The 25,451-nt window shown below is 46.4% G+C and overlaps 1 protein-coding gene across 3 annotated transcripts in view; it reads right to left on the reverse strand.

Annotated features, from left to right (window-relative positions):
• The window catches only part of SPTBN1 (spectrin beta, non-erythrocytic 1), a 140,755-nt gene that overhangs the window by 18,485 nt on the left and 96,819 nt on the right, over positions 1-25,451 (reverse strand). For all 3 annotated transcript variants that reach the window (XM_028103771.2, XM_028103772.2, XM_028103773.2), the window contains exons 14-27: positions 25,250-25,387; positions 23,662-24,418; positions 22,562-22,764; positions 17,684-17,774; positions 12,692-12,838; positions 11,368-11,631; positions 9,832-10,056; positions 9,273-9,362; positions 8,894-9,175; positions 8,132-8,262; positions 6,688-6,892; positions 5,917-6,291; positions 1,758-2,002; positions 548-686 (exon numbers count right to left, since the gene is read on the reverse strand). In XM_028103771.2, the coding sequence (XP_027959572.1) occupies positions 548-686; positions 1,758-2,002; positions 5,917-6,291; positions 6,688-6,892; positions 8,132-8,262; positions 8,894-9,175; positions 9,273-9,362; positions 9,832-10,056; positions 11,368-11,631; positions 12,692-12,838; positions 17,684-17,774; positions 22,562-22,764; positions 23,662-24,418; positions 25,250-25,387 (3,292 nt within the window). The remainder of the gene's footprint in view (positions 1-547; positions 687-1,757; positions 2,003-5,916; positions 6,292-6,687; positions 6,893-8,131; positions 8,263-8,893; positions 9,176-9,272; positions 9,363-9,831; positions 10,057-11,367; positions 11,632-12,691; positions 12,839-17,683; positions 17,775-22,561; positions 22,765-23,661; positions 24,419-25,249; positions 25,388-25,451) is intronic.

Consider the following 25,451-nt stretch of genomic DNA (forward strand, 5'->3'; position numbering starts at 1 on the left):
AGTGCCTTCCAGAAGGGGCTGAGAGGAAAGGCTGGGCTCCACCCACAGCTGCTGTCCTGAGGCAGCCAACCATGCACTGAGCCACCTCCCGATTCTGGGGCTCCATATGGCGAACACACTCAGGAAGAGATGGACAGTGAGAGGGGCAAAGCCCTGACCTGAGAGAACACCATACCCCTTCAAGGGGGCCACATGGTGACTCATCATTTATCTCTTTATTACCACCATCCTCACTCGAATTAGACATAAAAGGGATGCCACCCAGGGTGAGTACTGGAGGAGGTGACAAAGGATGGGACTTCAACCTGAGGCCTGCAGAAATGCGCTTCTGTGCCTAGAATGTTCTTGTGTTAACTATTCCACACACACGGGAGAGGAGCAAAGAATTTCAATATACATGTAAGCATACCTGTGTATGAATACATACATATTTCTCTGTGTATGTGTCTGCATATACACATGCATACATACTAACAAAATAAAGTCATCTTACATCCTAAGACCAACTGCATTTACTCCGGGGCCATAAAGCAAAGAGCCGTCCTACCTCCTCAGATGCATAGTGCTTTCTCGCCAGCAGGGATTTCCCAAGTTCAATGCAGGTTGTGAAACTGTCATTACGAGCATCGATTTCAGCTTTGATTCCTTGATGATTATTCATTAATAGTTCAACAGATGATACATCCCTAAAATTAAACAAATAATACCTCCTTTAGGAGATCAAGCTTTCCAAATAAACATGTAGGTTTCAAAACACGTAATTAATTTGCAGGAACAGCACAACAGCACAATATGTCTTTCAGGTCTGATTGAGGACCAGCAATGCAATCTAACATTTGTAATAAAGCTTCTCTCATTAGTGTGTGTGTGTGTGTGTGTGTGCGCGCGTGCACGCATACATGCATGCACACATTTGAGTAACTCCAAATGGTTGCCAGGCAGGTGCCAGAAAAACCACTGGATTTCTGTTCAAACTTTTATACCCACACTGCCAAAAGTTCAGGACATGTGTGTTCCTAATATCCCCTCTTATTCGGGCACGAAGAGGCACACAGAGCCAGCACCAGCTTGGAAATCAACTACTATAGAGCTGTGAGAACTTCTCATGAATCAAAACCTAAAGTCCTGATCTGGGAAATACAACTGCTTTTTATATATACAGTAATAAAAGACTTTTTCTCAATTACAGTGGGGACTGGAGCTGGCAGGGCTAAAACTGGAGGTTGTGTATGTGGCCTGCCTGTTCATCTCTTAGCTGCTCTTCACTGCCTTGCAGCAAACATGGCCAGAGAGGAGATATGGAACAAATATTAAATAATCGTCTCAAAACACCATTTAAGCAGATGGTGAGGGTAAGAGACACCTTTGGTAATGCATGAGAAAAGGGATAGAGTGGTTTTTAATCTCAGACACAGAAAAAGAACTCAATTCCAATGATGAGGGAGAGCTAGTCATGCCCAGGGTATGTGGCTGCTTGAAGCGTGAAGCCCAGAGAAAGGGCAGGAGGACAGGAGTGAGTGTGGAGCATGGGGGTAGGGGAGTAGGTGAGACGGCTTGACAACACTGTGCCTGGTTCCCTGGTAACTGTGTGCTGTAGACAACAGAAGCAAGAGAAGCTGCCCCAAAACTCCTCACCACCCCGTCTCTGGCCTTGAAGCTCTTGGGAGTGGCCCCTGGTTCTCTCTAGAAGATTCCTCTACAATTGCCCAGGGTCAGCAGGCTGGATTTCCTCCCACTCAGGAGGCCAGGAGGGTTACCTGGGCTTCTCCTGGGCTTCGATCTGCCGGATGACATCCTCCATCCACAACATGAGGTCGCGTACCATGCTGAAGAAGCGGAACTTGTCCCCTGTGTCCACCAGCCGCACCCTGCGGCCCTCACAGGCATCCAGCAGGGCCTTCCAGGCTTCCAGGACCTCATTCTCCCGCTTCTGGATGTCATCAGCCTTGTCACCTGCATAGGCTGCCTGGAGACGGGCCGCATCCTCCTGGAGCTGCCTTACCTGCAAAGCCACCAGGGAGAGAAGTCAGCTCAGATGGGTGGGGGCCTTCTCTCCACCACCTCACCGCTCTCTCCATGCACACCATATGCTGTTCTGCACTAATGAGAGCACCGAGCCAACATGGGGGCTCCTGAGCTCACAATTCTATCGGGGAGATCCACACTGGAAAAATCTAAGTTTAGTATAAATGTACTGAACTGCATTATGTAGTTCAGTGCGAATGAGAAGACAAATGAAATGCTACAGGAATGCAGGCAGGAGACCTTGGTCAGGTGTCCTGGAGGCAGCTTGGGATATAAAGATGGTACAGAAAGCACAGGGTACATATGCAGACATATTAGAAAAATCAACACGCGCAAAAAAAAAAAAACAACACACACGGTACAGAAGGGTTTTTTTTTTTTTAAATCATGAACAAGTAACTGCCATGAAGAATTCAGTTTGAAAACAAGTTTTCCATTGTTATGATGTTGCTGTAAGAGCTCTCACATGGGCCAGTTCAACTTGAAAAACAAAATTATATCATCTCATGTAGCCCAAAAAGCTGATTGACATCCAAGAAGGTGGACTTCTCACTAGCCAAATTTCAATAAACAGGAAATGCAAACGGGTCTTAGCAAAAGATGCTCCACGGAGATACTATAATTTGTTATCTATTAGCTGGCAAAAATTCAAGTCTGATGGTGTACCTGCCAGTGAGTGGATCTGACTGTTGACAGGACAAGGGGCTACAGCTTCTGTAGAAGGCACAGGCAGTATGCATCAAAGTTACAAACGCACCTTCTGATTTTATGATCCCACTTTGGGGAATTTATCCTACATATAATTATGCACATTCAGGAAATGAAAGACATTATTTATTGTAGCAACATCTGTAAAAGCAGAAGAGTGAAAATAAAGGTTCATCAGTGAGAATCTGGTTACACTCATGATGGCACATCCATACAAGAGGCTCTTCCGTAGGCATGTAAAAGAACAAAGAAGGGCTCTATATACTCACGCAAGTGTTCTAGGAGGATGGAGTGTACCTAATATCCACTTCCTGAGCAATAAAGTGGGAAAAACAAGGATCGGCTTTTGCCTTTTTTGCGGGGAGGAGTGGAAGGGAGATAGGCTTGTACAAGAGAAAGTCGTAACTGTGGCTATTTTATATTTTTAGATTTCTGTTACGTAACCATGTTAACGACATCTAATTAAAAACACACATATAAGAGGAGAATATACAATCAGCCTTCATTTACTGAGGCTGTGTGACCACAGTCCACAGACAAGTGTCATCTCAGACTACAGGAGCCTGGAGAGGCCTATGAGGGAGTTTGCTGTTGGATACCAGTGGGGGTGTACGCGGGGAGAAGGGGGTAAGGATGGACGACACTGGTGCTTTCAGGGAGCTGGACACTGACCCTGACCACAAAGAAGGACTTTAGGTGGTGGCATGTAAGGCAAACAAATTTCTGCAACAGATGCAAAGAATCAATGGGGTTTGTTTTCCATGATGCTCTGATTTCCATATCCCTGCTTCTAGAAATCTTCCATGACTGTGGCCCAGGCATAACTCAAGGAACAATGAGCAAGTTCCTAGGAAATTATTTGAAAAACTAATTTCCTATAGGACTAACCAAATCTTTCCCAATTAAAAAAAAAAAAAAACCCAAACAAAATGACAACAATAACAAAAAACCTTTTCCTGTGCCTCTGGTTGTTTTTAATTTGTTCTCAAAAAAAACTAAAAACAAACAAAAAAGCCCCAAGCAAACAAAAACAAGGTAGAGGAGGGATAGCAAAAGTGAAAATTCCCCACACAAATGAACTACTGCTCTGAGCAGTCGGTGAGGACCACTACTATGGCTCCCGTGCAGAGTGGGCTGGCCAAGACTTAAACAGTGGGCAAGGGTGCACCACCGGCTTCTGGGAGCCTGCTCCAAGGGCCTCCCTCTATTCTAATTCTGTTACAAGAAACCTGGGCTGAGTCTGTATTTGCAGGAGGGGCACGCATACTTCTAGAGCTGTAAATGGCCTCGTCCAGCAGATATGGTGAGGCAGAAACTCTCAAGACTCGAGGGAGAGGACTCTTTCCCTCCTTCGAGAGGAGATGGGTGCCCTCAGCAATCTGAGTCTCACCAGGTGAAGGGGTTTAATGAAGAAAATAAGAGAGCAACTCAGTCATTTCTAGAGTTTCCTGAAGTTCTAAAACGAAGTGATTTTACAGGTGCAGGGAAAGACCTACTGCCGGGAAGGTCTGTTCTCGCTCTGTCCCTGAGGCATCCCACAAGTTCCCTCAAGCTCTTTTTTATGTAACAACAGTTACAGAACACTTACAGAGCTCTCACGGGAGCATAAATTAAACTTGCAGTGACACAGAGCAACAGGCCCCAATTCAAACTGGGGTCTGCCCCTCTCCAGAAGCCTTGCTCCAGGCACAGGTGAGACTGCATTGTTAGGAGCCTCAGGCATTCATGTGGTGCCCAAGGACCTTCTGTGCGATGAAAACCCCTGAACACGAAGCTGATAAGCTTCTGAATGGCAAGTTGTCAGAGCTGGGGAGGCCACCAGCTCTGAAGGAAAGACTGGAAATCCTTGGGATACACGGTGGAGCCCCCCTACTAAATTCTGCTTCATGCAGACCCTAAGACACTCCACATACCTGTTTTTAAATATTCCCTCGGTATCTTCTAACTCCTTGGTGGAAAAGCTGAAGCCACGTAATCTGCATGGAGCCCCAGCTGTGATCTATCAGTTTCTAGAAGGGGCCAATTAAGGGCAGGGGAGAAGGCAATGGGAAAGGTGGTCCCTCCAGAGAACAAACTCCAAAGTACACCGAAGACTGGTAAGGCTAAATGGCACTGGATCGGGGTCAGCCCACAGTCCGAGCTGGGCCCATGTTTCTATAAATCAAGATTTACTGTGCCACAGCCATGCTCCTTCCTTTTGTATTGTCTGGGGCCACCTACGGTATAAAGGCAGAGCTGAGAACTTGCAACAGGGACCACGTGTCCCACCAGGGTGAAAATATTTACCATCTGCGCTTCTATGCTGATCCCTGCCCTAGATTACCAATGTACTCCAAACAGACAAGAACAAACCTCCTAATATACCCAGGGCTGGTATCTTTAATAAAACTGATTTCTTCTCTAGGACCATCAAGTTTAGGAGAAAAAGATACAATTGATTTTTCCTCTGAAAGTCATAAGACTAAACAAGAAACTGTGCAGAGACTGGGGAGTGAACTAAAGAGTGATTATACTACTCCAGGTTCTCACTGCTGTGCTGTTATCACTCTGTCAAGTATCTTTTAAAGAAAGTCTTTGTGTCAGCCATTTCAGACCGGGGGAGTGGGGAGACCAGGCATATTAAAACATTAGACTGTTGTTTTCCCTCTTCATGGACATAAAACTCAGATCCTGGTGGATGGAGAATAATAAGGTATTATTGCGGAAACGATTCTGGGTGAACAGCTAACAATACAAGTTCTTGTTGAGAAGGTCTATGACTTGCAAACGTTTGCAAGTGCATCTGGTTTGTTTTAATTGTGGGGAGAGTCACTTAACGATGTCTGTGCATGTAGCACACTGTGAACTTTATGGACTGAGTTCTCCCAAATGGAGCATTGTAACAGAGTGTGTGTGTGTGTGTGTGTTGAATCTGGGCAATTCTTGGAGGCATGTTGTGTGTGTGTGTGTGTGTGTGTGTGTGTGTGTGTGTGTGTGTGTGTGTGTGTGTGTGTTGAATCTGGGCAATTCTTGAGGCATGTTGTGTGTGTGTGTGTGTGTGTGTGTGTGTGTGTGTGTGTGTGTGTGTGTGTGTTGAATCTGGGCAATTCTTGGAGGCATGTTTTGAGGAGCCAAGGAATGGAGAGAGACGCTCAGAGATGCACAAAGATGCTCCCCACCACCCTGGGCAGCTCCCTGACCCACCTGAGTGCCCAGAGCCTGGATGTCATGCTCGAATGTGGTGTGCATTCTCTGTAAGGTCTCCACTGTGTTCTGATCTCTCCCAAGCTCCTCGGGGAGTTTCTTGTGTTTGTCCTGGATACGCCCAAAGATCTCCTTGGCGTCGTGGTAAAACTTGTGCAGTTCATAGGAGGCGGCAAGAATCTGTGTTCTCGTGTCAATGAGCTCCAGGAGGTCAGCCCAGGCTTCGTTGAGCCCGTCCTTCCACTCAGCGATGGTGGCAGCATCCGAATGTCCAGAGTTGATGAGTTCATCGGCCATGTGATTGACGGTGTCCACGCGCTCCTGCCCAATGTTCCCGGTGTCTCGGGCAAATTCCCGGAATCGTTCTTGTAACATCTGAAATGCAGATGAGTGTAAAAAAAAAAAAAAAAAATCAGTGAGAAAACCATGAACATTTTATTTCTTGATCATTATGAACGTCCCTTGGAAAGTAGCAAGTAGTGTGGTTGACTTAACAGGTCTTAGCTCTAAAAACTCAATCAGGCCTCCTTCTTGCTCACTATCGCAGAGCAAGGCCCTGGCTCCATCTCCTTTTCCTACTGGGGAAAAGGGCACAGAGAGGTTAAACAAGCTAAGTCAAAGCTGCCTGGTGATAAACAAGCTGAGCTGAAACCAAACCCCATGACCTCTGATGTGAGTCTGGGGTGTGTGATGTGCTCACAGATAAGTCAAGCGGCCCTCCAGGCATAGTGCACACTGCACGGCTGCCCTGGCTCTGCCCGCGGTACTTGCCGTGACGTGCTCATAGTCCTGCCCCAGCTCGTGCGACCCTGCGACCACTTCCCTCTCGGCGATCCACTGCTCCAAGTCATCCACCTCCCGGTTGAGCTGGAAGAGCCTGTGCCTCTCGTCCAGCTTGCCCCTCCGCTCTTCGGCGAGGTCTTTCAGGCCAGCGTACAGCTTATCCACTTTGGACTGCCGCATGCTGATGCGCTCACTGGAAGAGGGGGTGGGGATGGGGAGGGGCGGCAGGAAAAGGACCTTAAATGTCACATTTTCTTCAGGGAGAAAACAAATGAGGGGGAAATGCTAAGAGAGCATGTTACATAAAATTTCTCGAAGGAAACTTCTGGCTCTCCTATTTAGCCTAAAATATAAAACTCTGGAATTTGACCTTGAATAATTTTAGAGCCAACATGTAAACAAAACACAATCATTAAGGCTGAAGGCCATCATGACTGTGATGATGGAGGGAGGGAGGAGAAACCCTAACTCTCTGCATTGCTGACCCTGGAAGTCAGGATTTCCTTTGACGTTAAAAGTTAATGCAAAACCCAGGAGCCACCTTCCATTCTCAAGAACCATGCGGCCAAAAGGACAAATGCTATCCCTGACTGGCACACATCGCTACCTTCTCTGGGGTGCAGGCTCTTCCCCACCACTCCTGTCAAGTGGGTCCTGGGAGTGCTGCCTCCCCTCCTTCCAACTTCTCCCCACAAAGACAGTCTTGTAACCGGAAACCAGAGACAAGGACTTGATGCTCGACCCTAGAGACTAGGAAGGCACTTTCTTGGGAATCTTATCATGAACATATGAAGGACCCCCCCACACCAACACGGCCACTGATTGCATCTTCACCTTGCCTTGGTTGATGCACAAAGCCGATTCTTTTCCGGAGTTATAAAAGGCAGTTACATAGCAAGCCTAAAATAACTGCCATTAAAGTTAATATGTGAGCGTGGTATAAACTGGGGGAGTACCACACATACCCCTCTTCTTCTTTATTCCCAAGGTGCTCAAAGGACTTGATCTGTGAGGAAGTGGTATCATCTTGCTCCTATTATTTTACAGGTCTGTGCATTCTTGTCTACCACTCCTCGTAAAACTAATCCTCGCTTAACTAAACTGGGTGACTTTCAACCCAAGGGTGGGTTTTGATAACCCGTATCTGTGCAAGTCAATCTGTACTTGTGACTCATGACACCAATCATTTTTCAAGAGGGCCTTGGGCTCATAGGAGTTATTTACCCCACAAGAACAGTTTCCTAATGTAACAGTTCACCCTTTCTGTTCAGCACAAGCCTACTGGGTCTATTTTACAAACCCTTCCCAAAGATCTACATCACCAGTTACTCAAGATGGGTGCTGCCATTCCCGTTTGCATGGGTCAGAGTAACAGACCCTCCCACTGGGAGGAACTGAGCAGCCATTCTCATCCTGACGAAATAGTACTCACCTTTCAGGATGGCTGTCAGCCACCAGGGCCCGGCTGGTCTTGGAGAGCTGATGCACGGTCTCTGCATAGTCCTCCACGGCTTGTTCCAGAATCTGGTGCTTCTTTAACATGGAGACAGCACTCTGCTCATCCTGCAATGAGGGGGAGGGTCACAACCACAGTCGTCCCCTCTGACCCAACACCACCTTCAAGCAGGACCAGCTGACTGCATGATGGGCGGAAGGAAGAATCATCAGAAAGAATAAAACCACAAGTGCGATATGGGCAGTGCAACACCGAAGCCTTTCAGGAGGGTCAACGTGGTCTGGATCATGGGAGGCCCCGTGAAAGATGAACACAAGGATCATATGGAATGAGTGAGACCCCTCTGACGTACAGGCAAAAGCCCAGGAAACCAAGTGTGCCCTGGCCGACTGAGGCTCCTCACAGTCTAACACATATGTAGACAACAGCATCCTGCAACCCTAAAAACTTTTAAATGGTCTCAAAAGCATCTTGTGAAGTTTAGGTAACTCTATTAATTAAAGAGCAAAAAGGACTCTGGCAAATATTAAAAAAAAGGATAAACCTAGTCTTAATGACATACCAAGACTGTGTCAAGGGGAAATAGCCACAGATTCCAGTCACCTAATGCACCACAGTGTCCCCCGTGACACTTGAAAGCGACAATGAAATGTTTCAAAAAGACACAGCCACCCACAGAAAACAAGCTCGGGGTGGGAGTCTGAGGCTCTCTGGGGCAGGGCTGGAAACCTCTCCCACCTTTGCCTTCTCCTCAGACATCATGTACAGCTCCTGCTCGCTCATCCACGCCTCCGCCTCGGCTGCGTCGAAGTAGTACTGCTGGGCCCGGTGAGCCTCCTCAAGCCGCCTGTGGCGCTTCTCAGTCTCCTCAATGAGGAGGCCCCACAGCTCCTTGAGGTCAGCGAGCCTCCGTCGGATGGCCTCAGCACTAAGGCTGCTGCTGTCGCTGACAATGTTTTGGCTCCTCTCGAAGATGTCATCAATGCGAGGCTGGTGTCCCTGGATCTCTTTCTGTAGGGTCTGTGGGAACAGGGAAACAGTGCTCTCTCCCAGTCTCTGCCCTGTAATATGGAGCAATTATTCATCAGACTGAGCTAGCCCAAGGAGGAACGCTTACCTGATTTTTCTTTATTAATAGCTGCACAGTCTGGAGATTGTGGCCATGATCCGTGGAAGTTGCCAAAGGCATCCTCTCTCCAACCCACAACTGGAAAGAATTGTAAATTTAGGTGGTCAGGACCGCTCAAAAAGAACAAATATTTGATGCAAACAAGCTCAGAACAGACGATTAGCAGGGAGGCCAGCCCAAGAGAGAAGGTGTGTGCGATCCCACGGGGAAGAGCTGCCTGAGGAGCCGGACGGACCCTCTCCCCCAGGACAAAGCAAGGGCTAGTCTTTCAGACCCTACTTCATCCTCACTGTTGGACTCACTGTGAGTCCTCACCCTTACTTTTTAAAACTACTATTCTAGGGGCATTAAACCATAGAACATCTTTAGAAAATCAAAGAGAACAATGGAGTTGCATTTCGTGTAAATACATAAAAGCATGGCTTCGATAGTCTAGCTCACCGATGCAGTGCAAAGTGAGTCTAACAAATAAGTGAGAACACGGCTTAAGGCAGGACAGGTGAGGAGGCTTATGGAAAGGCCCCCTGTATGGTGACGGTCTACTTACGATCTCGTCCTCCACATCCCTGTTGAACTGATGGATCTCTTTGGAGGCCAGCAGGTTATGCTTTCTCTCGTTCAAGGGCTCCAGCAGTTCCATGAACTTGGTCTGCACGGTGAGGCGCTTGCTGTCCACCTCATCGGTGCTCTTCCCCTCCTGACTCAGGGCCTGGGCCTGGCTCTGGAGCTCCTCGATCTCCTTCTTCCGCACCTCCATTTGGTTCTCCAGCATCTGAAGGAGAAAACATCAAGTGTGTCACACCAGAGACATGGGAGACACGCAGTCCTATAAAATGTTTGTTTTGGGCACTGGCCAAAATGGAAGCTCGAGTATAAATTTATATAATGGAGAGTCTAAGAAAGGATTCTTAACATGTATCAAATGACCAATTAATCCCTTTCCAGGACTTTTTTTTTTTTTAAGTAGGTTCCACGCCCAGTGTGGTATCCAACCCGGGGCTTGAATTCACAACGCTGAGACCAAGACCTGAGCCGAGATAAAGAGTCAGACACTTAACCAACTGAGCCACCCAGGCACGCCCCTTTCCCAGGATTTTTAAACTCAGGAACAACATTCAAATTTATTCAGGAACAACATTCAAGTTTATCCAGGAACTTAGAAGGCAAATGACAAGAGAAACAAGAATTATGGGGAAAGGACAGTATTCCATCTGCTTGTTCAGAAGCCATAACAATGTTGGAAACCTACGTTATCCATCAGTAACATCTTAAGGTTCCAGTTCTTTTAGGCAAAAAGGACAGCTAATGTTTCCACCTTCTCTAAATTTCTTCAATTAGAAGGCTGATTATTTTTTCTTAAATACCGATTATGAGGTGAAAACATGCTAATTGCTTACTTACAGGAGGAGAATGAGCAAAAGTGAAAGGGGGGGGTCTCACTCAGGAAACATCACATACTGATGGCTGAGAGACAGGGGGTCGCATCTAGGAATAAATGGACTCCTTTCTTAGGTAGGGAAGTAAACAGCCACGAGTAAAAAAACCACGCTTAACAAAACTCCTCAATGCACAGTAACATAGCCAAGTAACCACATCGTTTAGGAAAAGGAAGGGTGGGTATCACTTTGAAGAAACAGGCCTCAGCACTTGGCAGAGACATTTCCCCAGTGACTGGTTCTAAGCACAACTGTGGGGCCGGGGACTCGGCCACTCAGATAACTAACACGTATCTACTAGATGTTATACAGCAAAGTATGTGAACAGGATTACTTTCCCTCGTGTAAACTACAGAAATGAATGAAATGAATATTTACTCAACTGTTAAATGGTGGCATGGGTCAACTAAGATGATGACAATAAAAAAAAGTATTCCTGTGCACAGACACCCAATACTTCTACTAATATTGTGTCTTTCCAGTTGATTCTAGCAATGTCCCATGATGCTGTCAGGACAAACACTTTGCTGGGTTAAAACCCCTTCACACAGAAGACAGGTGTTGAGAACATGGTGGGCGAGTTAAGACTATCAAGACAATGTCAAAACAGAAAGAAGCCCAAGTATGTGGTCGCCTCGCCCACTTGCCTGTTGCTTTTTAAGCAGGATGTTGACGCTGGTCAGGTCTTTGCCATAGTCATCAGACTGAATCTGGCTCTCCAGGCCGTGCAGCCATTTGTCCAGATCTGCACAGCTCTGGGTGAAAAGTTCAGCCTTGTTTGCATCAAAGAGCCGCTGGGCCTTGGTCTGGGTGGTGGATTCAAGGACTTCCCACATGTTATGTAAACAAGTGAGTTTCTCCTTCACCACAGCTTCTGTCTCGGGCTTTTCTGAAATGAGCTGCATTCCTTCCTGGAAAACATAAATAAATACAGTTTGCTAGCGAACAAAGGTCACTGTGAAAAACAACCCTAATCTGTGATCTACCTATTCATTCAACGTACAAAGCCTTTACACATAAGGTTACCGCTTACTAAAATGGACAAGGGCCTAGTCTATGTACACTACATGGCTTTCAAGAGTCCAGCAAGAAGTGACCGTGGCATGATGAAACAGTTTCATCTGGGGCAGTGGGGAAGTGCTCAGGACATCAGATTTCATCCCCTCCACTCGGCCCCCAAAGACCCTAACATGTTACTTTAACCATTAAGAGTCTGAAACAAGGGGTGCCTGGGTGGCTCAGTCAGTTGAGCGTCTGCCTTCAGCTCAGGTCATGATCCCAGGGTCCTGGGATCAAGTCCTGAATCGGGTTCCTTGCTCAGTGGGGAGCCTGCTTCTCCCTCTCCCTCTACCATTCCCCCTGCTTGTGTGCTGTCAAATAAATAAAATCTTAAAAAAAAAAAAAAAAAGAGTCCGAAACAATATAAAAAGCCTGAGAAAGAGTAGAGGGGAAGTGGGGAACTTCACCTTCATGTTCAGTTATGCTGCATAACATCTCCCTGTGCCAAAATACTACATTTTAAGTTGTTATAATGCCTGGTCACCCAAGAAAAACTGGGAAAACTTAAAACAAAACAAAACGTAATCTTTCTAAATTCTGTGCAAATCATCAGTCTCTCACAGTCCAGGACATGTGACAGGATCAAGACAGTGGAGACTCTGTCCAGGGGGCTCACAGCAGGTGAGAAACAAAACAGAAACCCAACAATTAGTACTCTCTAAAAGACAAATCAAGCGTTCTGTGCCACACTTGACTGGGTTTCTGCTTTTCTCCCTTCTACCGAGTCAAACTCAGGAATTGTTAAGTGGGAGAGGGACTGCTCCAGGCTGTGTAACTTCTGTATGGAATCAGAAGGACTCAAAAATCCAAGAGACTGTGCTAAGGCGAGAAGCTCACTTCCACCGGGGTCACTCTCATGCCATGGCCACACCACAGAAAGGGGAGCCTCATCAAACATTTTTAATTTCTCACCTTCTCAATTTTGTCGAGCCATTCTTTGTTGGATGCAAGTTCTGCCATAAATGCTTGATGTTTTAACCATTTACTGTGCAGATTTCTGGCTTCGTCGTAAGACATGTCCTGGGCGGTAAGCATCTTTTCATTGATCCAGAGAGATAGCTAGGAAAAACAAAAATCAGAAAGGTTTCAGAGATTGTGATCACAGACATCAGCCTTTTTTCTGCCTGGAAAGAGTTGTGTTATGTTGTACTAAGCATACTGCACGTTTCCATGTCAACAGACAACCAAATATTTACTTTACAACCCTGACCCGTCATGACAGGTTATCTCCATTGTATGGGAGATGTACCTGAGCCTTGCTCCAAAGTATGTATCTAACGTTCAATCCAGAAGCACAAAAGCTCTCCGAGCCAGCGTTTAAAGTGTTTGGCACGTGGAACCAGCCTTCCCCCCAAAGACTTGTGTTTAAAATTCTACCCTAACTGGTGCAAGTCACAATCTTCTTTCTCTTCCAGACACTTGTGCCAGCTATACCATGTTAATCATGATTAACTGCCTTTTACTCTATTTGGTAATCTTTTCACTCTTAGTTTTCTATTACATATAAAAAAGACCCAACACAAAACCCCCACTCTTTTATCCCATGGCGCGTCTATGGGAATGCCAAAGAGCATAAATCGCTCGCTCACTGTAGGAGTAAGGCAACAGCGATGCCCTCTTAAAGTTGCCTTCAAAGTCTGAGTCACCTTCACCTCTCTTTCTATAGCCTCTATTTCTCTCAAGAGCCTTCCATTCAGACCAAGAACACTCCCCAGGACTTGATTTGAGACCCAACATGTCTCCTTGGATCTAAACTCCAGCAAGGTTCACAAAGCCTGCCAGCAGCTGACAGATCGGAGTTCTCTCATGAGGTTGACAGTGGGAGCCAGCCCAGCCCCAGGCCCTGGACACATTTCCCTTGCTGGCTTTCAGCCCAATTCGCTCGGGTCCCTACTGCCTGTAGTTGGCCGTGCCAGGTCCTAATTCCTACCCCGTGCACAGCACTAACCTGGGAACGGCTTTCTGTTTCCCTAAGAGGAAGATACACAAAGGAATGTAGGATCAGAAGACGCCATGTCCCTTTCTCCTGTGTGACCATGAGAACCCCACTTTTTACACCAGTCGCTGCGACAACAAATCTGCACCCCAAACCCTCCATGGTCCAATCTCCAAGGTTTAGAAATGGCATAGAGAACCAAGAGAACCTTCCCTCCCAGGACCAACATTTGCAAGGTCATTCACTCACACTCGGGTCTGCTGCTGGGAAAGGCTTCCCCATCAATTTGTTCAAATAACACAAAGTCTGTTCTTTGAAAACGATGTCAAGGAGAGTGATGTAGGTCACAGGAGCACCCCTGGCTCTGAATATGGGCAAATTCCCAGGCACCATGTCTACCTTTCTCAGTATATTCACCCACCATGCAGGAGGGGGGTGAGGGTAGAAAGCAAAAGGGAGTGAAATCTTTGTTGTCATTTTTTACTGAGGTGAAAAACCAGTAAATCTCATACAGCTCTTTGTAAGCTAGGACCAGAGAATGGTTACATAACAATAGAGACACTAAATTTCCTAGTTTAAAAGAATTACCTTTTTTCCAGTTATATGGGTAGCTGAAATCTGAATTACTATGGCCATTCATTCAGTCCAAGGGGGAAAGAGGTTAAAAGAAAACCAAACGGTAAAACTTCCCCTGTCTTCCACATACACACAGATTCAACACAATAGAAGGCATTTAACCAAAGTGCAAAGGACATTCACATATTTTCGCTATTCATAACCACCTACCCAGAGAGATTAAAAAAAAAAAAAAAGAGCTACATAAAAATCAGAGGCTTATAAACAAATCTGCTTTTTGCTGAACACATCATCCTACAGATAAAGCACCATGAGCTACAGCACAATGAAATGGGGCCATGGAACTTGCTAGTTCATCAGCCCTTCATCAGAATTCTGCAATCAGAACCACAGTTATTATTCGTGGGCATTTGCAAAGGTCATTTAAGAATATACTCATTCTCTGCAGAAAAGAACACTGTGCAGATTGGAAAGGGATAGGAAAAATGCTTTGATCACTGATTCAAGCTCAGAGCAAAGCAATGGAACTCACTATCCCTTGTGCCACACAAATCTAGTTATACTGCCCTTCTAAAAAACCTTCAGTTTCTGAATGTAGTTTCCCTATAGTGTGAGGGACTAGAACAGAAAAGCGGTAACTTCTAAATCCCTTTTCAGGAACTCACACTGAAATACCGCTGCTTTCTATACCCATCTACAACTGGGAACAGGGGAGGCCCCTGCAGTAAATCTCCCCATCCGGGCAGTGGTTACTAGAAGTGGCAACAAAGGCAGATCTCACATCCCGTGTCTGCTCTAGCCAAGGCACCCATGGGGAAGGGACTGGGGACACAAGTCGGACTCCCGAGACTTTGGACAATGCCCACAGACAGCAGGGGTACTAAATCTGACCTCTGAGTGCTCTGGAAGTTTCTCGAAGCGTAACAGGTAGATTTTCAAATGCAAAGCTGGTCCATACACAGACTCCATTCTCAGAGATCCTGGCTTAAAGGGTATTTTTTAATTTAACTTTTTTTAAACGGGCAGAAGGAAAGGGAGACTCTTAAGCAGACTCCATGCCCAGTGTGGACCCTGACTTGGGACTCAGTCTCATGACCTGAGCAGAAATCAAGAGTCGGACGCTTAAAAAGGGTATGTATTTTAATGAGGCTGAATGATTCAGAGTTCACAGCCAAAGAATACTTACTACACACCTCCCCTTTGCTTACACTTCTATACCAAGGGTTTTGGAGCTTCCAAACCTGACCTACATTCAGTCACTCCATGGAAACTCTCCATGCTGACATGGGAGAGATGGCACCCCCCCAGCAGATGCTATGGTTGTACTAAATTTTAATGAGGCTCAAGGAAAGAAAGGCTAAACCAGGAAGACTTGGCAGAACAGTCACAAAGAGACCTGCACATCATTCCCAGGACTTAACAGGCCAGCCAAAACCTTTCTGCATATTGTGAGGGGAAATCATGGCAGGACTGAGCCCTCAAGGCATGCCCAAGAGTCACTGGTGCATGGTAAGGAGTGAACTCCTAACAACCAAGGGTGCTAGTTTGGAACAAGTAGTAACGAAGATCTAACAACCCGGTAAGACGATTTCCTGTGATTCCACTGGGAAGGACTATCATTTTATCCATTTACTTTCCCCCCCCCATTTCTACTTATGAATCCACACATATGTCAATGGAAAACGGGAAAACTTCACCTGGGTTTCTCTCAAGGCTTCCTCTTGTCTCCTCACCTCCTGCTCATTTTCTGGCATTCTGTCCCCCAAACTTAGCTTAGGTTTCACCATGCTCAGGTCCATGAATTTCATCTCATTAAACTTGCCTTTTAAGCAAGAGTATGGAATCCTCTTTACTCCGCTCTCCCCCCAAGATGGCCTGAGGTTAAAATGAGTCATCAATGGTACTACCAGGGAACCATCAAGGAGTAATACAGGGACCTCTAGTGTGTCAAAGGCAAAGCCCAGGCTCCAAACAGCTCCTGATCTTTCCAGGGCTAAAGAGTCACCGGGTATTCACTGTGGAACAACATGCGACCCTACGTACCTAACTTCAGATCCCATTACTCTTCTCTATGTCCTGTCTGGGGGACACGGACACCTCATTAAATGAGCATCCTATCCAAGCGGGTTATTAATGTTCAGTATCACGCAAAGAGGCTCTCTTGTCTTCAGCCTGTCCGGCTCCAGGCAAATCCCCCACAGATCTAGATTCATCAGAGTGGCACAGGAAGCTGACAGACCCTAACCTACAGAGTTCAGGGGCTTTCTTTCTGAAGCTTTAGGGGCTGGAGCATATTGCAAGATTCACACAGTAAGACAGCAGTTGAATGGACATGAAGGATCACTTGTCACACATGATCTAACACAACTGCTGTTAGGGCTGTATTTCTTCTAACACACAGCAATGTGTTTGCAGGCAAGGTGTTGTGATGTTCAGTCATGTTCTTCACACACGACCCGATCCTATCCCCACACCCACCAGATGCCCTCCCCCAAGGTCCCTGCAGCTTCCTTTGGATATTCTTCATCCCACTTCTGCCTCTGAGGGGATTTAACCCAACAAACCAGAGAGGACGGAGTCTCACTGTTGTTCTCTGGCAAACAGAAAAATGTGATGTGCTCATGAACTCATGAACATGTGAAGGCAGCCAGATGTTATTCTCCAGTTAGCTTGCAGAAAAACTGCATTTTTCTGGCTAACTTTAGTTTTCCAAGTTTGTTTATGCACGTATCAGGGGGGCATGAAATAGTATGAGGCTCATCAGATTAATACCACATGTTAAGACTTGGGAGTCTGAAATCAGAATTGCTGCTCTTGGCATGTTAGACACGTATTCAAGGATCTGAAAGATGGATATTTCAAGGTCTTCAGTGAGTAAAAAACTCAGTCCATATTCTTTAAATCTTTGCTTCTTACCTGGGTAGCCAGTTCCTATTCCTCTTAGTTCTTCCCTTCTTACTTACAACATGATATTAAATGCATTTAGATTAAACGTTCTAGGGTATCACACAGTCTTCGATGATGGAAACGTTCTAGATCTGCATTGTCCAATACGGCAGCTGCTAATCACAGTTGGCTACTGAGCACTTAAAATCCACCTAGTATGATGGAAGAGCTACATTCTGAATTCTATTTAATTTTAATTAATTTAAAATGAAATAGCCACAAACGGCTAGGGTCCACTGTAATGGACAGAATTCTGGACTATTCTGGATTAGAAGAATCTAGTTACTCTAAGTGGTAGCAGGCTAGAGAACGGACGAGGTGCCATGCTGGCTCAGCTAGAAATGAATTTCTGGGCCTCAGTTAATTTTATAATCCCAAGGGCTCTTCTGCCAAATGCTCTCACTCTCCTTAGAAAAAAGGGAGGGAGGGGCTGAAGGGAGACATACCTCCTGACAATCTTGCAGGAATTTCTGAAGATCCCTGTTGTCCTTCAATCTCATCAGAAGTTCGCTGGCTGCCTCACGATTCTTCCTATGTCTGTTACAACAATAATAAAAAATAAGTTTTAAAAAAGGAAACACAGAATCTTGAAAGACTGAATTTACAACTCAATGTCTTTCCTGGGTTTCTACATATGATAAAAGCAATTTGCTTGTACAGTTCTCGTTACGTCAAAAAGGCAAGATAAGCAAGAGAATTTAGCATCCTCCAAATGAGCACGCGAGACCAAAACACCTGTTCAAGCCACAAAACAGGCAGAGGATGGCCTCAAATGAGCCACGTAAATCCAGTGCTTCCTAACCTGGTGCAAGGGGAAAAAATCTGAGCATGCACTGTGTACAAGTCCCCATCTAAGGCACTGCAAGACAATTTGAAACTCCTCTTCAAGAAACTGGGGTGAAATTTGTGGCTAAGAAAATATAGATAACCATATAAAACTGGCTTTAAATTAATGTCTCCTAGACAGGTATTTTCCCACCTTGAGAAAAACTCCCCTCAAACAACAATGAACCAAGAATGAAAATTTTGAGATGGATGAGATTATCTACCTACTAGACCCCACTCTTTATTAATGGATAAGGGTAATCAAGGTTGAATGAAGCTGAAGCACAAAACCTTAAGCAAAAATTCCTAAGAACTGGTAGGAGCTGCTAAGCCTGGGAGTGACAAGGGAAATGGGGTGCTGGCTCCCCAGCCTGAATGCTGCACACAGGCCTTCTTCACACACATCATCACGGTGCTAGAACTCCGCAGCAAACTTCCTTCACGCGCCCAGTGGCTTAGGTTCCCCACCAGAGACGGTGAAGACCAGCTACAGGAACGCCGGGAGTGCTGTGAGGACGGCCTCGACACAGCTCTGCGGCAACAGGGAGGAGCTACGCCACACCGAGAGCCAAGCAGCACTGCCGTGATACAGCTCCCCCCGTACTCCTGAGGAACCTAAGCCAGCCAGCCAACCAGCCTAAGCGAAGGGTACTAACTGGGGCAGATGAGGAGGCTGGGTTTTCATTCTGTCTCAAAGCAATTTCTTGCCGCAAGTGCCCGGGCAAGGTCTCTCTTGTTGGGCCCCCACGGAGGGATGAGGAAGAACACAACCTCCGATTCTCTCCGATGCCATGAGCAGCTCAGGAAGCACTAGCTGCTGACTGACCTTTAAGAACCTTCCTCGGGAGTAAGAGCGAACTTAGGGTGACGCTGTGGGTGACATGGGCCCTCAGTGAATGCTAGCAAAACTGACCGTGGGAACATAGCAGCTGCCATCTGCCTGGGGAACTGAAGGGAAATGCTCTCTGCTCCTACAGGGTGCCAGTGCTTACAGAGCAACTGGAATAATACGAGGGGAAATAATGCTGCCAGGTATATGCTGGATATGCACAATGACTTTCTAATTTTTTTTAGTTGAAAAGGATTTCGTAGCTTCAGGAAAAGGGACTTAGTGTTCTTATATCACTTAGGTAAAATGCAAAAATAGAAAAATACTTCTTAAATAATAATAAATGGAAAGAGCGTATGCATGTTCAATGGTATAAAACCCCATGGCACAGATTGGAAAGTGCCAGGGGTAAGATTAAAGGCTGTAGCTTCTCTCCTCACATTTTTCACATTATATTTCTTTTATAACAACAAAAAATAAAGGCCAAAGCCTCTTTACTGCATTGATACCCTTTCTCAGATACCAAAAATTTGAAAAAAAAAAATTTAGACTGTTAATGAATTTGGGCTAAAGGAATTACTGTCTAAAAATGTGGGTGGGGAAGAAATGTCCAAAAAAAGCTTAAGTTCCCAAACCTCAAACTCCAGTCACTATTTGCAGGGGGTTGTAAGAATATAAAGCCAATCTTCAGGAAGAAGGTAATTTGGATTCAGGCACAAAATGCAGGAGGTCCTGCCTTTAGTCAAAGGTCTTGAGTAAGAGACCCAGGTTCCTTCCACGGTGCCACACCCAAGTGCTCAGAAGGCGAGGAGGAATCAGAAACTGGCAGCTACAACAGGACACACACCCTTGAAGCTCATGGCAATGATGGAGATAAAAATAATTCAAGCACTGTGTGAGAAGTCTCACCATGCAGAAACACAACCAAACAGAATCCTGAAGGTAGCTTACATACTTGAGTCTCACACGTGCCCAACAGATTTCTGGCCAGGCAGTCTCTCTCTTCTAGTGGGACCAGGGAGAAGGGAAAGGCCAAGTGGTGACCTGGGGTCCCGTGTCCAAATGACACTGATCTCCAAGAGGGCACGATGATGGCATCTGAGGGGTATGCTCTGAGGAGCGAAAAACAGCTACAGGGGCAGCACGACAGTTGTGCGGACTCGGAAAACCCTCGAGAGAAGTGAGCGAGGCTTCACTGTTTACCAGTGGCAACCAATGGCGCTCGGGGAAGGCCTTTCACACTGGATCCTGGATTTAATTATAGGAAAGGAGCTTCTAAAACTTGGCCATAGTTTCCTACAGTCCTAAGGGTGCTCTTTGTTTGGGGCAAGATTAAATCTGTTGCTTTATTTCCATTTCTCACCTTCTACCCCTACAGTACGACTCAAAATCTCCTTCATCCTCTGAGGCAGACGCTAGGTCTACCTCTGGTTCTTGTAAAAAGTAAAGAACCACAGGTGCCTGAGTAAAACAGATGGATACTACAAAAGCTTTTTCCCATGTGAGACAGGGTCTGGCTTTACAAAGCTGGATCCTGTTTCCTTGCTCTCCCAGGACTGCACTGTGGCTGGAACTTCCTTTGGGCCAGGAAGCTCACCCATTCGCACCCCCTGGGGCCAGCTTGGACAGCAGGCTCCTTTCCACCCAGGCATGAGCACTTTAAAGGTCACTCGCACCCCACCCACATCTGTTAAGAGCCACGGTCTTTGTTCTGGTATTTTTTTCATTTCAACAAACTCAGTGGTAATTGACAAGATTTCCAGAACGTAAGTGCATTATAATGATTTTGCGTTTTATGAAAATAGCTTTACCAGAGCATCAGAATGTTTCTGGACAGGGGATTAGATCTGAAGATTCAGATATTTACTTAGCTTGTGCCCCCACAGCTGTGTATTTTGATAACAGACAAGTATCTTCTGGGATCAGTTTCTGATCCCCTCTGGGGATATGAAAGTGAAACCAGAATTCAGTGAACAGGAGCTGAGGAAAACGTAGTCATCCTGAGGGCCGATCAATGGAAAGCCCCCTCCCCCTTCCATCTTTCTTTTGTTTATGGATAGTATGTTCCATTTCTTCTTCAAGACAGAAATCCTAAGGAGGCTCTGGAAGCCCAGGAGCCCAAGCTCCGAGTCAAGGGCAAAAGGAAGGTTAAACCACAACTAAGGGCTGCTGAAACGTTCTCTCCTACCCACGAGTCTCCATCTTGACAATATCACCTGCTTCCAAAAACCCCTCACAGCTGCAGCACCAGGGGATGTATAAACACACACAGGAAAGCGCAAGGCAGCTGCATGCCTGCCTGGAAGCACGTGTCCCTAACGGCCAAGTCCGCCCTCAGGAAACCAGACATACGCGTCTAACACAGACGAGCATGACGTGCTGTATTGACAAAATAACTCAAGATTTAACATTAGGAAAAAAGGAAATTCTTTTTCTCTAAGTTAACAATACCTTGCCTAATCTTTGTTTTTTACACTCACTCAAGGGTTTGGTGGATTTATTTTTCTTTTTTGTAGTTGTTTGAAGAGCAATAGATACAAAATGAGAATATATGTTATACCCTATTCCATAGGAGCACCCTTCAAAGGTATGGTTACCTTGAAAAAGACAGACTTGGAAGTGCTAAAGCCAAAAGCTCAGTCTTCACGGGGAGGGAGTAATTCCCCCTTTCACTCCGTATCATAAAAACTTTATAAGGCCCAGGGTCCCAGATATGGTAAGTAAGGAAATGTTCTCAGCAAGAAGTTCTTCCTTTTCACTGTACTTGAAAGCCAGAAAAGAAGCCTGTTTGTCAATGACATCAGTTTTAAAATGAGCCCTTAAATCCAGCCCAAACTGGGACCATAGAAGATTGGGTGGAACAGAGGCTGTAGACTGACCTAGATGGGCTAAACCAGGACGCAACTGGCCACACCAGAAGCAGCCTATCCTGGTGCATCCAAATCTTGGTCTGTCCTGACTTCCCACTTTAGTAACAGGCAAGGCAAGGTGAGAATGATGCTTACAGAGTACACTGGCCTTCAAGCAGGGAGGAAAATCATAACTGCAAATAAATGAGTAAACAAAAATACGAGCATCAAATCTTAGAGATGCCTTGGCGGAAGAGGAAAGGAGCCTTTCTCAACAGAAAAAAATCCTATTATAGCATTATCCAAGCCAATTTTCTGAGAAGGGCCTGATAATGTTCCTTTGTGGCTCTGCCAGGTACTCAGGACAAGCAAACCTCACCGTCTCTCCTTACTCCCTCCTGAAAGGCTTCAGAGGAGTCTGGCGTGGATGAAGGTGAATGTGGGCTTAAGCTGGGGAAGTGAGGCTCTTGAGGCCCCGTCACGAGACAAGGCTACACACTTCAACTCTCGAAGGTCATGGCTTATACCCTATTGCTAATTGGCATCATGGCTGTTATAAATCTTTGATTAAATAGTTTGGCTTCTTAGGGTTTCTGTTCTTTTGTGGACACCTGTACATGCCTGACCATGAGAACCACATTTCCAGGCAGCCAGGTGCTGCTCACTGATTTTCTGTGGTAGATAGATTAAATTTTGCCAGCTATCCAGACCCTGCTCACTGGGTAATTTATACCCACAGTCCCAAGGACTTGTGGCTAATGCCTCAGAGGCTTGGGAGCCCCAGGGTACCAGACTCTCCCTCAGGAGCCTGAGCACCATACCTGTCATCGATGGAGTCCACCTTCTCCTGGATGCGATCCGAGTTGATGTTCCCATCGCTCACCAGCCTCCGGCCCGTCTCCACAACAGCATTGATCTTCTCCTCATTGGCATCCATGGTGGTCATGAAGTCCTCTTGTTTTTTAATAGCTGCTTCAGCTCCTTCCAAGGTGGTGGGCATTTCAGTGTGGGCCAAAACGTACTCCTTTTTCAAAGAGAGACAACCAAAACCACAGCAAGATGAAACATCATGAAATATAACTCGTTTCCAGAATAATGAAAGCACTCTTTCCTATGTCCTAAGTTTCCACGCAACACATACTTCGTAACACTTGCTCCATTATACTTAAATAACCTACTGAATCCAAGAAACAAAAGGTTGGCAGGGAAAAAAACCTAGCGGGGTCCTGTAAGGAACGAAATTTCCTTGGCTAAATGGCTAAATTTTCTCCCAAAGTGAGAAAACCAAGCAGTGCTTTATGCATCAGCCACCACGGTCCTCTCATGTGCCCACTGCCCAGTAGCAACATACTCTTCAAACTCTCTCTTTGAAAGAGATTAATAACCCTGATGTTGGCCATCATCTTCAACCATTTTCTTTCTCTAGTTTCTGCCTTATGTCACTGGGTAAAGTCCCTGAATCTTCTAGAGCAAGGAAGACAGAACCACTTGGTTCTTCCACCAAAAAAAAAAAAAAAAAAAAAGAGAGAGAGAGAGAGAGAAACCCAAGCAAATAAAAAAAACAATCAAACAAAACCACCCCCCCTCACTGTACTTTTGGAATCATCAAATTGGATTACTGCCTTACAGAATATTGCCAATCTAATGCGATACTATGAGGACATGCTATGAACATAAGAGATCCTCGAGAGCAGCTGAAACTGAATGGTACCCTGCAGGGCAAGACATTCCCGCAGGAACCTTCAGCTCCCATCCCTACTTTGGGATGGGTTTCAATGCCTTGGAAGGGTAAAAAGCCTCTCAATTAGCCTTCTGTTTCCACACAGGACTGCTCTGAACCAGCAGCCTGGCTAGAAAGTTTCAAAGAGCAAGCAGGACCTGCTGTACCAGGAAGGAAGCAAAGGCAAGTGAGGAGCAGTACCTGGTTGTTAAGGAAGGCCTCAGCCTGCTTCGTGTCCCTAAGAAACTGCTGGTAGGCATGTGACTGGGAAAGGAGATTCTGCCTGTTCTCCCACATTTTGTGGAGCTCATTCCACCCAGTGTCCAGGGCCTGCAGCCGCTGCCGCAGAAACATGTACTGGGCATCGGTCTGTCCCTGGGTGACCATCTCGCCCATGTCCCTCATCTTCTGGTAGTCCTCCTCATAGTTGTCGATCTCATTTTTGATGTTCTCATGCTGCGTGAGGAGCTTCTCTGCCTCGGTTAGGGTGTTGGGCATGTCCTCAGAGGCGATGGCCGTCTGGGTCCGGGAGAGCCAGGACTGGAAGTCGTCCAGGTCCCGCAGGAACTGCTGCAGCTTGCTAGCCTCTCCCAGGGAGGCCTCGCGGTTTTTCAGGGTGGTCTTCATCTCCTCCCACACGTCGCTGATCTCGGCCAGCCGAGACAGGATGGCCTGAGCCTGGTCGGGGTGCTCGGACTCGAGTTTCTCGGCCTCTTTCTGCAGGTCGCTTAGCTTTGCCTCAATGGCCACCAGGTCCCGTTCCATGCCGGTCAGCTTGCGCTGCAGGGCCATGACCCCGGCCAGGTCGTTGCCCAGGTCCTGGGTGGACTCGATGACCTTGGTCTTCTCTCGAATCCAGGATTTGGTTTCATTGCACTCAAGGTGGTAGTTCTGTATGCTCAGGGCAGAGAGAAGAGCGTCCTTCTTCCTGTCCACCAGCTCTCGGAACTGACTCCACCTGTGAGCACAAGGGTATGGAGAGAGCCGTGTCAGAGACTGGCTGACAGCTCACGGCTACACGGTGACATTAACAGTCAAGGTCAAAGTGGTCGTTTTCTCTCCATCTCTGCTATGAGAATAAATGCTTTTTGAACAATCATCTCACTCAGTATATATACACCAAATTATCATCTCAACAGCTCAGAGACGCGATATAATCTGGAAAAAGCCTGACATGAAGAGGCACTTGTTCAAGGAGCTCCAGTGTGGACAGCACATCTGTCCTCCAGAGTCAGTTACTTTTCCGTAACTGCATTTCTGCCACGCACATTTTACTTATCTCTGAACTGCACTTAATGAACATTTTCCAAACCCAAAACGCCTGACAGTCACCTTCAGAACCGAGGCCACCATAACCTACTCAAATGTGTTTATCCAACAGAAAGATAACATCAGGACAAAGGTCTAACTTGATAATCAAGACTTCCACTCACCAATTACATCTAAAACATGTTAAAGTTCTGTTCCAGAAATCATCTCAAAATCATCTCCAGAAATCATCAGCCACGTTGATGCCCTGGTCCTCCACACTGGGGACAGGTCTCACACTAACACCTTAACTTCTGATGTGGGGCCAGGCAGGGGCCAGGCTGCCTTGAATGACATCACCCCAAAAGACACTTCTTGCAAAACTAGGGTATGTTGAAAGGCAGATGCCAATGCTGTGACATCAGGGCCACATTATCAGTGACCCTGTGTGGGCAATTCCCGACAACAAGGCTCCGCCAGTGACCTCGCCCTCCCTGGTCTGACACACAGGGAGCCAGCACACCGCTGGCTGCACACTCACCTCGTGTTGAGTTTGTCCTGCTGGGCTTTGATTTCCTTCTCACTCGGGTGGCCGCTGTGCATGAGCTGCCGTGCAATCTGGTTCACCACAGCGACCCGGGAAGCCTGGTTATTCATTTCCGGTTCAAGGCTCTCGAATCTGGAAAGGCAATTCAATAGGGTACTCACTTCCTTGGTCATGGGCGGAAACAAGGGGCGGCTGG

Source organism: Eumetopias jubatus, unplaced genomic scaffold (genome assembly GCF_037043125.1).
Source record: "Eumetopias jubatus isolate StellerSeaLion01/CBP00866 unplaced genomic scaffold, mEumJub1_p1.0 scaffold_9, whole genome shotgun sequence".
Lineage (NCBI taxonomy): Eukaryota > Metazoa > Chordata > Mammalia > Carnivora > Otariidae > Eumetopias > Eumetopias jubatus.